At 54.5% G+C, this 14,689-nt stretch overlaps 1 protein-coding gene across 4 annotated transcripts in view; it reads left to right on the top strand.

Moving 5' to 3' along the window:
• Positions 1–14,689, top strand: part of SPTBN2 (spectrin beta, non-erythrocytic 2) — a 38,375-nt gene that overhangs the window by 1,106 nt on the left and 22,580 nt on the right. Inside the window, exons 1-7 of one of the 4 annotated variants that reach the window (XM_025879283.2) lie at positions 39–159; positions 6,505–6,683; positions 11,129–11,280; positions 11,726–11,899; positions 12,738–12,829; positions 12,989–13,069; positions 13,346–13,461. In XM_025879283.2, coding sequence (XP_025735068.1) covers positions 6,527–6,683; positions 11,129–11,280; positions 11,726–11,899; positions 12,738–12,829; positions 12,989–13,069; positions 13,346–13,461 — 772 coding nt within the window. In that variant the 5' untranslated portion in view covers positions 39–159; positions 6,505–6,526. Of the gene's footprint in view, positions 1–38; positions 160–286; positions 387–6,504; positions 6,684–9,716; positions 9,946–11,128; positions 11,281–11,725; positions 11,900–12,737; positions 12,830–12,988; positions 13,070–13,345; positions 13,462–14,689 lie in introns of those variants that run through there. The other 3 variants (XM_073883419.1, XM_073883421.1, XM_073883420.1) reach the window with 3 other exon arrangements.

The raw sequence follows: 14,689 nt of genomic DNA on the forward strand, positions 1-14,689 counted from the left end.
CGTGACAGCGCCCGCCGCCGCTCGCCGTGCGCCCCGCAGCCGCCCGGCCACCCGCCGCCGCCCGCAACCGCCCCTCGCGGCCGGGCTGCGGGCGCGGCGACTACCGGTGCGCCTCCGCCCGCCGCACTCCCGCCTGCCCGGCCGGCGTTCCGCACCGAGGTAGGTGCCGGCGCCCGGGCCCGCTTTGTCCCGGCGGCGGGGCGGCGCGCTTTGTGCGGCCGCGTGCGGGCAGCGGGGTTGGGGTCGGGGTCGGGGTCGGGGTCGGGGCCGGGGCCGGGGCCGGGGCCGGGGGAGCCCGGGAGGGAGGATGCGGCGCCTGGCCCTCGCTCCCGCCGGGTCCCGGGGACAGGATGGAGAGTCATGTGCCAGCCACCCAGGTACCGGGGGTGAGGGTCGAGGCGTGGGGAACGCGGGCCTTTCCGGAGCGGAGAGAAGAGTCTTGCAAGAGTTGGGGCTGACAAACGCGTTGAGGGATCGGGTCGGCTGTGCTCCGAGCGTGTCTGACAGCGCCGGCTGTTCCAGTCGCCGCGTCTCCTCCGCCGACCGGCCGGCGCGGATCCAGGTGCTGCGGTCGCGCCCGGCTCCCGCTCGGGAGCTTGTTGGGGGCTTCCCTCTGGAGCCGAGGGGGCTCCTCCTCGCCTCTTTGGTAGCTAGCTCCATGCTCTCCTTTATGCTTTCTCACAGTGTGTGTGAGAGGGGACACGGCTGGCTGTGGTGACCAGAACACTGGCAGAGGGAGAATGAAGCCCCTTCGGGCGGTGGGGAAGGAGCGGCGTAAGGTGTTTCTGTGGCCGGGACGTCCAGATGGCTTAGAGTCCGCCCCGCACAGAACTACCGGGCAAGGCCTCCTCGCTGGGGTGTTTCAACTCCAGCACCACGGTGGGCATTTACTGTCCACTCTGGCGCGGGACGACTTTACCCCATTGACCCCATGGCGTTGCATGCATGCTCGGCTGCGCTGCGGGTTTGTCCCTTTCCTAACCTGCTGCATGCTGTCTCCGTGGGTTGCCTCTCAGCCGCCTTCCTCCTCTCCCTCTCCCTGGAGCGACAATTCTAGCTCTGGGGAGCCGGTCGGTTCAGGCAGGCATGGGCAAGGGTATTCACAAACCAGTTCTCCTTGAAGGTGAAAGGGCCAGAGTGAGTTCCAAATATGTGTCTTGGTGTCGGGTGCTGGACCAACCTCCTGGCCAATTCAGAAGAGGAAAGGTTTAGAGAAGGAAAAGTTAATATGGATCTTAGATTTGTCCCTTGGAGAAACTGATGTAAACCAGCCGGTACAGGCTTGGGGGAGGGGCGTAGCAAGGGAGTGAAAATTAGTCTGAATAATTCTGCCCTGAGTGGAGGAGTCCAAAGAAGATCAAACAAAAATTCAGTGCCACTCTTCAGCTGGGGTCCTTAAGTTCCCTGGAGGAGAGTGCCTGCGTTTCACCAGGAATACAGCATTGAGGGAAATGGCTTAGGGTTTGTTTCTCCACAAGGGTCTCTGATTGCCCTGAGTGCATCTTTCTTTTGCCCTCCTAGGAGCCCTGAGTTTATTTGTGATCCCTTTCTCCTTTTATGTCTCTGCCGCCCCACTTGTACTTTGAGTCAAATAAGATTTTTACTTGGCCAAGGTCCCCATTTCTTCTCATCTATTATTCATCCTGCTGTCATTTGTTCAACTCTACCGCCCCCCCCCCCCATAGCATCTCCAGCCATATCGTCATCCTTCCGCACATCTGTGATTCACCTGTGTCAGGGCATCAGCTCTATTTGTCTCATTAGATCTAAGAGTCCACTCCATCTTCATTTCCTCTCTCATCGCCTGAGGCTTCTGGCTCTTTGTGGGTCTTGGGGTTTCTCAAGAGAAGTTATATTTTGAGTTTAGCATTGGATAGAGCCTGAACCCACCCAGAAGCTAACCTCGGGAGACACTCACTCCCAAAACTTCGTGTCTCTTCAGTCCTCATAGCTCCTCTAACCAATTCTACCGCTCCTCTATCTTTGGACAACAGTGCCCTCAAAGTGTCGTCCCCAAACCAGTACTTTAGTATCCTCTGGGAACAAGTTAGAAATGCAAATTTCTGGACTCCACCCAAGATTTACTGAATCAGAAACCCTGGGGGGGGGGCGGGGAGCAGGGCCCAGTGGTCTGTGTTTTAATAGCCCTCCAGGTCATTGTAATTCATGCAAGTTTGAGAATCCCTGAGCCTGAACTGTAGAGTTTAACCCTGAGAGTACTCCAACAGAGTGTCTTCTCCAATCCCATTTTTATTCTTTCCTTGTGTTTTTCTCCAGCTCTAAGAAAGACAGTAATTTGCTGGCAAAAAAAAAAAAAAGAGGAAAAAAGAATTATGGTCAAGTCTTTCACTGTTTTTTTTTTTAAGATTATTTATTTATTTATTCATGAGAGACAGAGAGAGAGAGAGAGAGAGAGAGGCAGAGGGAGAAGCAGGCTCCCAAGCCCGATGCGGGACTCGGTCCCAGGATCCTGGGATCATGACCTGAGCCGAAGGCAGATGCTTAACCATCTGAGCCACCCAGGCGCCCTGTCTTTCACTATTTCTTTACTGAATACCTATTGTACTGGGCTTGGAAAAGACAAACATGAGTAAGACACAGCCCTTGTCCTCAATGGGTTAACAATGGAGCTAGCAGAGAGACACATAAACAACTAAATGTAATACAATGTGATGGGGGCAATAATAGCCGCTATCGGAAGTGCTGTGGGAGCGCGGAAGTGCTGTGGGAGCGCGGAGGAGGGAACCGTCAACTCTCTCTGAGGGTGGTAAAGAATTAATCAGGAGCAGGATGTGGCCAGAGGAGGAATTAGGGTACAAGACAGGCTCTAGCTGGGGGATAAGATTTCTAGCCTGCATTACAGCTAAAACAGGAGGAAAGGGGAAGTGGGGCACCTGCCCTTGAGGACCCCCCCCCCCCCCGCCCCGGCCCCCGCAGGCTGAACAGAGTCTGCATCCAGCAGCACACCGGTGGAGAATCGAGCAGGACCCCCAGGTTTGTAGCTGGTGGGAGTTGGCTTTATTCTAGCATGAAAATGTAAGCTACTTGGGCCTTGCCTCGAGGTCAGTGGCTAAGAATAAGGGCCCGTGAAACTGTAATCTGGATTAGCTGCTGTGTCGTCCTGTTGCCAGAGTTTGGGAATCCACAGGGAGAATAAGGTTGAGGATTCTCCAGTGTACAGAGAGACAAGGGGTCATGAGGCTGCTGGACAGGCAGACTAGGGAAATGTGAGTATGGAGACCCCGATCATAGGTGAGGAATGATATACTCAGTGAAGGAACCCAGAGCAGGATCTACGTAAAGAAACTCCATAGAGAACTACAGGAATCTAGAGATGGCAGCAGGGAACAGAGAATACAGCATATCGTCCAAAAGGCCAGGGACTGCGGAGCCCAAATGCTTGTAAACCAAAACTCAGAGGCCCTCAGAACCATGGCACTGAACACCACCAGAGAGCACCATTCACATACAAGTCCATGGGAACAAACTCCTTGGGGTCCCAACATGTGGCCCTATAGAGATCCATGATCTAAGAACACCAGTGCCATCTTGGTTCCTTATCTATATGACGGCATCCCTGGGAACTCTGGACACAAAGCATGTGTGTCAAAATCTGATTTGGCCAAAGGAGCATTTAAGTGGCTGCATTTTTATTTGGGAGGAGGGGAGATTCCAACTCCATACTTTCTCCCCCAAATTATAGGATTCCATGGAGACGCTCTAACAACCAGACCTCACTGGGAGGTCTGGATCCCAGGCCTGGGTCCCAGTAGGGGAGGACCAGGTTGGATCACTGAAAGGAAGCCAGAATAATTCATGTTTAGGTGTTGTGCCGTTTATGGGGCCCCAAGGACACACAGTGGTTTGGAGACAGAGTAAGACAGTCTGCCTCTTTAAGTGTCTGCTCTTTGTGGAGTACTAAGATATAAAGGAGCATTTGAAAACCCCAGAGTTCTTCAGGGCCCCGGCAGTTAACCAAAATATGTGACATGGCTGGGAAGGAGACAAAAGGGAATGGTGGGGTCTGTGGAGAACTGGAAAGTGCAGGCCCACCTAAGGGAATCCAAAATCAGTTGGGTATTTTTGTTTGTTTGTTTTTGTTTTCTTTAGTTTTATTTGTTTAAGTAATCTCTATACTCAACGTGCAGCTCGAACTCATGACCCCGAGATCAAGAGTCACACTTCCGACTGAGCCAGCAAAGCACCCCCAAAATCAGTTATTTTTAAGCCGTTTATTGGCCATAGGCCTGGGGGCTGGCTTTAGTAGGTCTGTGACTCCTGATGAAAGGAAAAGGAGTTATGGAAACAGAAGGCTGGAGGGTATCATATGTAGGAGTTTTTGTGGGGAGGTCTACGTGGAGAGAGCGTGAGTGCTGGAAATGTCAACCCCAGAGCTAGGTGAGAGAGAGCGCGTGGCTACTGGCGAGGAAGCCTCGATCTGTAGGACTGAGAGAAACGGGATTGGTACCGGTCCTGGGGCTTGGGCTGCTTCCCTGTTCAGTGCCTACCAGTATTAGGTGACTCTAGCTCAGGTCACACCTTGCCCACAGCACTCTTTGCTCAGGGTGACTCAGTTCTGCCCTAGAATTTATTTTTATATAAATATTTACAGAGCAAATTTAAAGAATCTGTTGGGGATTAAGACAAATGATGGATTTTATGGGCGCCTGGGTGGCTCAGTCGGTTAAGCGGCTGCCTTCGGCTCAGGTCATGATCCTGGAGTCCCTGGATCGAGTCCCGCATCAGGCTCCCGGCTCAGCGGGGAGTCTGCTTCTCCCTCTGACCCTCTTCCCTCTCGTGCTCTCTATCTCTCATTCTCTCTCTCTCAAATAAATAAATAAAATCTTTAAAAAAAAAAAAGAGAAATGATGGATTTTAAAAGAGAAAGTGTCCCAGGCTAGTGGAAATTAAGCTCTCTTTCCTTTTACAGGGAATGCAAAACCCAATCTAGGAACCTGAGACCCTAGCTCCCTCACACCTCATTAATGCTACTCCCAGGGAAATCCCTGTGCCTGATTTCTCTTTGAGAGAAAGGGGAGGTGCAGACAGTTCTGGCTTCCTGTGGGTCAGGTTCAGGCTCAGCTTCATGGAACCAGTTAATGACAGAAGCCAAGTTCTGCTTTTGTGTGCCCAGGGGAATACACTTCCCTACCCACCCACAAGTCACCACCCATCCCTTCTTCTTTCCCTGAACCACATATGAGTTTCTCTTGTCTACCTTTCCGGAACCAGAGACAGCCAAGATCATAGCCTCCACCCTAGGAAGTAGTGCTAAGGGTTAAAATGTTTTTGTGTTTGAGAGGTGCTAGGAAAACGAGAAATGCAGAATTGGGGTTCTAATAAAGTTGCAGACCCAGCACCCTCCGTTCCCTTGAATGGCTGTTGAATGCTGAATTACACAAGAAATTAGACAGTAGAGGGTTTTTTAAATCCCTAGCAGCTAATCTGAAGCTCATTTGTTAGTTTTGAGAAGGACAGAGTTTGCATAACGTAGAGTCCCGAGTAGTGCTGGCAAGCATATGTGGTCCTAATTTCCCTAGCCTGGGCCCTAGAAGGGAGCCACGGGTGCTGATCTCTCCCAGGGAGCTCTGAAGGGCTCCAGGATTTTCGAGGAACATGTAAATGCTGTGATTAAGAGCTTGATCCCCAAAGTCAGAAAGAGCCTCTCTTTAAAACCCAGCTCCGCTCCTTCCAGCCACGTGACCTTGAACCATGACTTAACTTTCATGGTGCGGCTTCCTCCTCTATGAATGGGGATGACAATGAACCCTTGCCCCATAGAGGTTGTGATGAGGTGATGCATGTACATAGCAGAGTCACATATCACAGCTGACATTTATCCAGCACCTATTAAGTATTTCCTGTAGCAAACAAAAGAAAACAAAGGGGAGAAAACCATACTGTGTCCTCTGAACTCTTGGGCACTTTGTCTATACTTACCGAAGAGTGCATCACAGGCTTCCTGGTGTATCATAAATGTATCTCAGCTGGAGAGCAGGATTAGGGTCTTTTCATCTCAAATCACCTACTGGGTATAGGAGGTCATCTTGCGTGGAGTGGGAGCTCAGAACAGTTTGTGGAGCCAGGAAATGAAAGCACTCCAGTTTATACTCATTATTGCCCACGGGGTCCCACATCTGCTTCCTGCGTTACCCTGGTTTGTGCACGGCCCTCCTGAGCCATGCTGTTAGCCATCTCCATTTTTAGCCCCTGGCTTTGCCCACTGTCCCTCCCTGGAGCCCTTCCTTTTTGCCACCACACTCTGAGACATTCCTGCCTTCCTGTCTCACTCCTCGTTCATCTCTTGGGTTCCTGCCCCTCTGCTTCCCCACCTCGGCTTCCCCCCTCCCACTAGGGGCTGATCTCTGTTGACTGAGAAACCAACCACAGCCTTTGGCCCTCAGGAGAGTGAAGCAGATCTAACGCAAGAGGAGAGAAGGACATGGTAAGTAGTGGGCTCAGTGGTCCTGAGACGCCCCTCACCAGCCACGTTCCCCCTTGCAGGAGCAGGAGGCCACCTACCACCATGAGCAGCACCCTGTCACCCACAGACTTCGACAGCTTGGAGATCCAGGGCCAGTACAGTGACATCAACAACCGCTGGGACCTGCCTGACTCGGACTGGGACAATGACAGCAGCTCAGCCCGCCTCTTTGAGAGGTCTCGCATTAAGGCCCTGGCAGGTGAGGTCAGGGGAGGGCCAGGGGAGATGCTGAGGAGGGAGAGAAGTTTGTCAGGGAGAGTCCTCCAACTTCGTGGGAAGACCAGCTTTCTTTCTAAGCTGCCAGCTAATCCAGATTACCCCATCAAGCCCCTGGTCCCCAACTGCAGCGCCAAGAACAAACCTCATACAACCCAGAATGTTCCCCAGTTTCCCTTCTCGCAAGCACAGGACTCAGCTCTGTTCCCCTCTGTCCCTGAGTCATGGTCCTTAACTCTTTTGCATTTAGTACTGCCATCTCCACCCATCTCTCCCTTTCCCCCCCTTGTTGGGTCTTCCTTGGCTTTCTCTGTCACCTCTCACACCTGTTCTCCCTCCCAGGCCATTATCCTCCCCGCTCCCTCCCCACCTGTTCCTTCCACCTGCCGCCTGTTCCTCCCATTATTTCATCTACCTGTTCCCTGAAGCAGGTTCCCTCCACCCGCCGCTGGTTTCTGCACCACCCATTCTGCTGGGTTTGCTCTCAACCCGCCTCAGCCTCTGCCCTCCCCTACGGCCTGGGCTCTTCCCTCAGCTCTTCTGAGCACAAACAAACCCGTCTGACGGGCCTCCCTGCGTTCCGGGGAGGAGTTGTCATGGCAACAAGAGTGCAGCTGCCACCTGACACCACCAGCGGCTGGCGTGGGGCTGAGTCACCCACACACCCTAAGGCCACCCACCCCGTCTGGCTTCCCTCCTCCTCCATCCCACCCTTATCTCTTCCACCCACCTACTGGCCTCCCAGCCCCACGCAGTGAGAGAGGCCACATCTACTCCCCCCGCAACGGAGGCAGTGCCCCCAGCATGAGTGGGTGGCCTCCTGGAAGAAGGGAGACACTGAGGAGGTGGTTCCCAAACCGGGCAGCACTCTCTACAGGATCATCCAGGGACATTTTTACAAATACACATTCCCAAGCCCCCTCCTAGACACACTGAATTAGGATCTTGGACCTACGGTCCAGAAATCAGGATTTTTAAAAAGCTCTCCAGCTCATTCTGTTCAGGCAGCACAGCATCCGAACACCCTTGTGTGGTGGTGGCCTTAGCTCTGGGAACCCCTTATCGTGTATTTTCTCCTGGACCTCTTTGCCCTTCTGGTTGAGTCTTCAGGCTGGCTTATGAAATACTCATATCAGTGTTTCTATAGACGAGAGGACACAAAACAGTGGGTTGTGGACAATGTCACTTCTGTGTGGAGACGTTTCCCTGGCACCCCGGTTTTGGATGCATGCTGCCTCCAGAACTGTCCTGATGTCTGTACACATGCCACATGCCACCCAGGACTGTCCCCGTGTTTGTGCACATGTGACACATGCCACCTTGAGCTGTCATTTCTCCACCACCAAACTGGGCTCTCCTGGAGGCATCTCTGTGTGGGCTTAACCTAGCACTGCACGTGGCACCAGTAGGTGCCATATAAATAATGAATGAAGACAGGAGAGAGGCTAGAGTAGGCTGTAAGGGACATGAGCTGAAGCCCAGAGAGAGGTGGGAAGAGAATCTGGCAGATGTCCCAGCAGTAGTGGGACGCACTGGGGGCCCTGGGATGGCCTGGCTGAGGAGGGCCTGGTGAGCCCAGTGGCAGGAAAGGGGCCGGAACTGGAGGTGGTGACAAACAAGTGGGGAAAGATTGGAACACCAATTCACAGATAAGAGAACTTAAGCAAGCGCCTTGCAGAGTGCCAGGCACCTACTGAGCTGGTTTCTCCTCGCCCTCCGAGCTGGGGATCAAAGCTGGGGTCCTGAAGGGGGTACCTCCCACAGTCACCCCAAGAGGGGCCATCCCTGTCCCACCTGCAGACCTTCGGGAAGCAGGAGTTGGCTTTGGGGGCCCACGTTGAGCAGCTGGGGGCCCGAAGGCTGGTCTGCCGGGCGTCGGCAGTTCCCCGCTCGCCCCGCAGGGCCGGGCCAGCCGCCGCCGGCCGCGCTCCGCCTCCCGCCCCTCCCCCGGCACCGTCCGACCTGTTTGTCGGGAGCCGCCTCCGTCTCCTCTCGCCGCGGCCAGGTGTGCTCTGCCGACTGGCCCCCGAGCTCGGGCGCTCCGTTTCCCACCCCCCCCCTCCCGCTCCGCGACACGTTCCCTGCCTTTGAACCGACTCCCCGCCGGGAGCGCAGGCGCTCGGGACCCCGGGCTCCAGGGGCGGCGGGGAGCGGACCCGTGGCGCCCGGCGCCGGCAGGGCATGGACGCGTGAGGGGCTGCGGGCGGCATGAATGGGAACGGGGTGAGCCGGGCGCACGGGCCCGGCCTCAACGGCGCGGGCGACTTTTACTATGAGGCGGTGGAAGGGGCTCAGAGCCCGGGGGACCTCCTGCTGTCGCCAGCCGCCTTCATCAACCCCGCTCAGTACGCCAGCGTGCTGGAAGGCCGCTTCAAACAGCTTCAAGGTGAGCGGCGGACCAGGGGGGCCCCGGGGACGGAGGGGCCCCGGGCCGGAGGGGCCGGAGCGAAGCACGTCGAGTGGGACACGGTCCGTGCTCGGCGGTCTGTGCTGGGAGACAGTGTGCGCGGGGAGTCATTACAAGAGGCCGGGAAACACATGGGTGCTGACAGAGACGGGAAAGGCTTGGGCCCCCCCCCGGAAGAAGGGACAGTGAGCGTGGTGGCGGCGCCCGTGTCAGCACACGGGGAGGCACGGAGGCGCGGAGCGTTTGGAGGTGAAGCACCTGCTAGGAGGTGCTTCACCTCCTAACAGAAGCACCTGTTAGGAGAGAGGGCCGTCAGCCGGGAGGCCGAGCCACCCAGGGCTTGTCCCTGTCACCCTGGGTTTCTGAGTGGGTGTCTAAACGTGTGTGAGGAGCAGTGGGTGTGTGGAAACCAGGGAGTGTGTCAAAGGGAGTTGGTACAGACAGGCTCAGATGCAGAGCAAGGCGTGTGTTCATCTTGGCCCCAGTATTTCCGTGTATTCCTGGGACCCACTGTGTTTTGGGGCGGGGGGATGTGTCTGTGGGTGTTGTGGACACCTTGTAAAGTTATGCTTTATTTCTGGTCCTTGGCTTTGCCCCATTTTCTCCTAGCTGCCACCGATTCTGTCTTCCTCTCTTTTTCCACCTGTGGGCCCAAATGGCCTCACCCCAGTCTGCCTGGCATCAGAGCGGTCTTCACCGATCCAGTAACGACCAATGATCTGGGCAATCCCCAGCTCAGGCAAGGGGGCCTGGAGACCCTGAAAGGAGGCCCACAGAGCCGGGGTCTGCTGGTGCAGTTGTTACAACCCAGAGGTTGGCCTAGGTACAGGGGTTGGAGGTAAGAGAGACAGGAATAGACGTGGGTGTGTCGTTATGTTTTATGGGTGAGGTGCACAGGAATGTGAAATTCAGGGCTGAGTCTTTTCGGTTTCCGAGATGCTGGTGCTGAGAAGGAAACAAAAGTGACTCTTCAGGCCCCAGAAGCACTGGGCTTCTCTGGGGAAAACGGGCAGAAATCTGAGCGGCCAGAGCAGCTTCCAATGGCCTGGACTTCTTCCTTCACTTTGTCATTTATAACGTCTAAAATTTTAATTTTCCCATGGAACCTAAAAAGCATGCGCTCATCAGCAGCCTCTCCTGTGGACCAGGCAGCAAGGCATTTCCTCACTTTCTTTGAGATCTGTGCCTAACTCTGCCTGTTTTATCCCCCCTGTGTTTCTGGGCTCAGTGTTTTCCCTATTCCCAACTCTCAGGATTGTTTTCCTTCTTAGCATTGGAATGCTGATGTCTCGGGACTGGATCCCATTGTAACCAATTGAATGAACCCACCCCAGAAGTAGAGGAGCCCGTCTTTTCTTTAAATTATCCCAGGAGAGCAAGCTGACTCAGGAGGCTTAGACCCTCTGTAATATCATGTCATTCTAATGACCACTTGGAAAAGCTGCTGGTTTGATTTAAGTCCACGCCCTGTCCGTCAGCAGAGAGAACAGCCACACCTCCTGCTGCTCCTGAGCAGCTCTGGGTCTTTCCTTCAGGTTAGATCGTGCCTGGATACCTGTAACTCATCAGAGAGTAACTCATCACGTGTGCCAGGCATCTCACGTACATTGTCTCATTTCACCAACAGTCACGGGTTGAAGTAGAAAGTCAAGTAGTATGCCCGTTTTACAGATGAGGACAGCGAGGCTCTGGTGAAGTAACAGTGTCTCTCCACTGTTAGAGGGCAGCCGTGATCCCAGACCCCAACCTTTCCCCACATGTCTCACTGCTTCTAATTTCTTTCATCCTTTCTTCTCAAAGCTTGTTTGCTCTTTTTTACCTTATGAGCTCATTCCAATTTCTTTATTCCCTGCTTTTTAAGTTAGGGATTTTCGTCTTAGGCATCTTCCTTCCCCTCCTCCTTCCCAGACCTCACCTCTGGGCTCTCAAGCACCCCCCAGCCCCCCAACCCCATCAACTGGTGTTTAGAAGCAGGTGCACTGTACTTGAAGGACAGAAATGACCCCATGTTGCCACCACAGATGAGCGAGAAGCCGTGCAGAAGAAAACCTTCACCAAGTGGGTGAACTCGCACCTGGCCCGGGTGACGTGCCGGGTGGGAGACCTGTACAGCGACCTCCGGGATGGACGTAACCTCCTGAGGCTCCTCGAGGTGCTCTCGGGAGAGACACTGGTGAGCTGTGGTTACAGAAGGAGGAGGGAGCCCAAGAAACAGTGGTCAGGGGGACAAGCTGGGAGTTGCCCTTAGAAGAGTGATGGCACAGAGTGGGAAGCAGTTGGCTGCCCTCTCCTCAGAGGATCGTTTCATTTTGAGAGGCTTTGCTGCCTGGATTAAATAGGAGCATTGCTTCACGAAGACAGGAACAGTGGCCCCATTGAAAACACTTCTTTTCCCACCCACTCTGGGTGCAATTAATTCCCTTGGGAATCTTAATCTGCCCAAGCTTCCTCTGGAACCTCAGCTTTGGCTCTGTGAACTTTGGCCCAGCCTTGAGGGCTGTGCCTGTGTTTCTGAGGGGGCTCACGGGGAAGGTGTGCAGAGCAGGGCCCTGAGAAGGCTAAGGGAAGGAGAAGGAGGCCCATGGTCCCATGTCATTTTGTCTCCTATCCCTCAACAGCCAAAGCCCACAAAAGGCCGAATGCGGATCCACTGTCTGGAGAACGTGGACAAGGCGCTGCAGTTCCTGAAGGAGCAGAAAGTGCACTTGGAAAACATGGGCTCCCATGACATTGTGGACGGAAACCACCGTCTGACCCTTGGGCTGGTCTGGACCATCATCCTTCGGTTCCAGGTAGCCTGGCAGAGCGTCACGCAGAGTGTCCTTCACACATCGGTGCTGTACCGCGAACAGGCACCCCTGGTCCACGGCGGGACCGATAAAGACACAGAGGGTCTAGAACCTCGTGTAGCAGTTTACGGTTGCTGTGACATCCAGGCAGCAGACCCGGAGACCCTCCTCCTTACACAGGGTAGAGACCAGTGTGGGTGTTGTCATACTTCTGTGGCAGGTTCCCCGTGGCCTGGTCTGTTTATTGGCCACATGTGGTAGGACCACACGTTGGTCCACAAGGGACTGGAGATTTTACAAACTGGACCGACCTTCACCCCTGAGAGTTTGAGAACTGCACTTGGGACCTGATCATTGGTCCACCTCTGCCTCAAACTCTGCTTGCCTCCCTAAAACAATCCTCCTACTGCTTCTTATGCTCTGAGCATAAGCAGCCCAATGTCCTCATGCCATCACAACTCTCCCGGTTGTCCCCTTACTCCCCGGGTGTAACCTCTTCTGCTCCTCCCAGCCCGAGCAGAGCTCCGTCAGCAACCCCTTGGAACCCCAGCTCTCAGGCAGTGCTCACCTGTCCACTCGCAGCTCCCCACCCGGAGGAGCTGGCATCCTTCGCTTTGAGGCACTTCCACTCTTCTGACTTCCGACCACATCCTGCTGCCTCAAATCCTTTTGAACCGATGTTTTGTGGTCACTAGCCCAGGAGGAGAGGTCCCCCGGCTCTGTCCCAGCGCCCCCTTACAGGAGTCTCAAGAGCAGTTTCCTGCTGTGTCTTGCGGAGTATCTCCAATAACTCCAGGAGCCCGTGTTCAGGGAGTGAGGATCTTCCTTCTCTCCTTCTTAGATCCAAGACATCAGCGTGGAAACAGAAGACAACAAGGAGAAGAAGTCGGCCAAGGATGCCCTACTGCTGTGGTGCCAGATGAAGACTGCGGGGTGAGGCTGCCCAGGGACCGTGGCCTTGGAGGGGTGGATGCACCGAGGCTGTGCGGTAAAGGAGGGGTGGGCTCCCGGAACCACAAGCTGGGGATCCATCCTTGAGTCACAGACCAGGGCTAGGCCCTACGCACTGTTCTTCCCGGTCTCCGGTTATAGGTATCCCAATGTCAACGTGCACAACTTCACCACCAGCTGGAGGGACGGGCTGGCCTTCAATGCCATTGTACACAAGCACCGGTGAGGAGCCACTGGCTGGGCTCAGGGCCCGGGGGGCACGGACGCCTGGACGGACCGTGAGCTGGGCATTCAGAGAAGAGCTGGGATGTGGGGGCACCACGCTGCACAGAGGGCTGTGATGGGACCCAGGGGCGTGGCAGCAGTGGGAGTGGGTTTGGGGTACCTGGTTCGGGACAAAATGGAGTTGGTGACAGGGATAAAGACAGGGGTGGCTTTACTTTTCCTCTTTAGGAGCTCATGCGCTCTTGATACCTTCTACATTGCCTCCCCTTGTAGGCCGGATCTGCTGGATTTTGAGTCGCTGAGGAAGTGCAATGCACACTACAATCTGCAAAATGCTTTCAATCTGGCTGAGAAGGAGCTGGGGCTCACAAAGCTGCTGGATCCCGAAGGTGGGGCAGAGTGCTGTAAAGAAGATGCTGTGGGATAGAGAAAGAGGCAGATGAGTGGGTGTCAGGGGCTGAGGGTAGGGGGTTGGGGGGAGGTGAACACTAATGGGTACGGAGTTTCCTTTGGGGGTGATGGAAGTGTTCTGGAGTAGATCGTGGTGAGGGCTGCACAGCTTTGTGAATGTACTGAAAACCGCTGACTAGTCTCCTGTAAAAGGGTGAATTTTATGGTGTGAAAATTATATCCCCCCCCCCAACAAAAAAAGCCGCAGGAAGAGGGGCAGCCCTGTGGCAGAAAGAGCCCTCGAATGTGGTTCTAGGCCAGCCCCACCATGGAGCAGCTCTGTGACTTAGAGCCGGTCGCTTAGCCTCTCTGTGGCTCCTTTTCCTCATCTCTAAAATGAGAAGATTGGTCTCTGTGGTCTCTAAGGGCCCTTCTTACTCTAAAATTCTAGGGTTCTAAGTGAAGCTGCATGACCCTGAGATCTCACCCTGCTCTGGCATTACGGTCAGCGGGCCCTGCTTACTGACCCCTGTGGTTCTGATCTTAATGCTGGTGAGACTGGCAGCGGCCCCTGGGCTCTTATTTTGGACCTGGCCCCGTACTCCACATGCTTCACTCAACTCAATCCTCACAACACCCCCTGGAAATCAAGGCCATTATTAATAGTCCTCAGTTTATGGAGGAGAAGATGGGGACCTATCCAAGGGTTAAGTGACTTTCCCGAGGTCTTAACAGCGGGTGGAGCAGAGATCCAAACTCCAGACCTGTTTCCTCAGCCACTTCTCGGGGAGAACAGTCTTGGTGCCGCCAGAAACAGGAGGCAGAGAAGGGCCAAGGGGCTTCCCTGCTGGAAACGCCCCTTCCTAAGCTCACTGGGCAGACTTGGGTCTCGGTTATTTTCTCCCTGTTTACCATCCCACCGTAGCCCCATCTCAGTCCAGAGTGACACACATCAGCCATCTAGCAATGGAAGTCAGGCAAACATAGGTTCCTGGGAAAGCATTTGAGAGGCACAGTTATGATAAAGAACATTTAAGTAAAGCAAAGTCTCCTATAACTTTATGACATGATTTCAATGGGTCGTTCTTGCCTGTGGGCTTTCAGAGGGGGTCACAAGGGCTTCCAGCCCTATAGTCTTCCCTGTAGGTAGGATGGAACCTGCCGAATGTGGGCGTAGAACCCAGGCATTTCAAGTCCCAGCCTTGGTCTTTGTGGTACAAGCTGATT

Source organism: Callorhinus ursinus, unplaced genomic scaffold (assembly GCF_003265705.2).
Source record: "Callorhinus ursinus isolate GAN/ISIS: 27379988/994484 unplaced genomic scaffold, GSC_fseal_2.0 scaffold51, whole genome shotgun sequence".
Taxonomy (NCBI): domain Eukaryota; kingdom Metazoa; phylum Chordata; class Mammalia; order Carnivora; family Otariidae; genus Callorhinus; species Callorhinus ursinus.